Genomic DNA, 255 nt, shown 5'->3' on the forward strand with positions numbered 1-255 from the left:
TCCCGTGTCTGTTGGCACCAAAAGAGCATCCCCCCCCTCGCTTCCATAACCCTCCACCCTCTCCTCTGCCAGCCTTTCCTAACCTCTCTCCCTTTCTTTGTGCCCCAGATGAGTTTCCTGCTCTCGCGAAGCCTCTGAAGGCCGCAGACCGTACGTCCCCTTAGCCTCTCGGTTTGCGATCACCGCTTGGTAATTGCTTGGCTGGTTCGGCGCCCGCCAGGGCTGGCCGGCCGGCCGGGGCTGGGGGGGCATCAG

The 255-nt window shown here is 63.1% G+C and overlaps 1 protein-coding gene across 1 annotated transcript in view; it reads left to right on the forward strand.

The window, feature by feature from the left end:
* Positions 1–255, forward strand: part of DYSF (dysferlin) — a 109,469-nt gene that overhangs the window by 21,272 nt on the left and 87,942 nt on the right. Inside the window, exon 13 of the mRNA XM_035896592.1 lies at positions 109–150. Within this exon, the coding sequence (XP_035752485.1) occupies positions 109–150 (42 nt within the window). The remainder of the gene's footprint in view (positions 1–108; positions 151–255) is intronic.

The sequence above is a fragment of the Egretta garzetta genome, unplaced genomic scaffold, assembly GCF_000687185.1.
Source record: "Egretta garzetta isolate BGI_Z169 unplaced genomic scaffold, ASM68718v1 scaffold506, whole genome shotgun sequence".
NCBI lineage: Eukaryota > Metazoa > Chordata > Aves > Pelecaniformes > Ardeidae > Egretta > Egretta garzetta.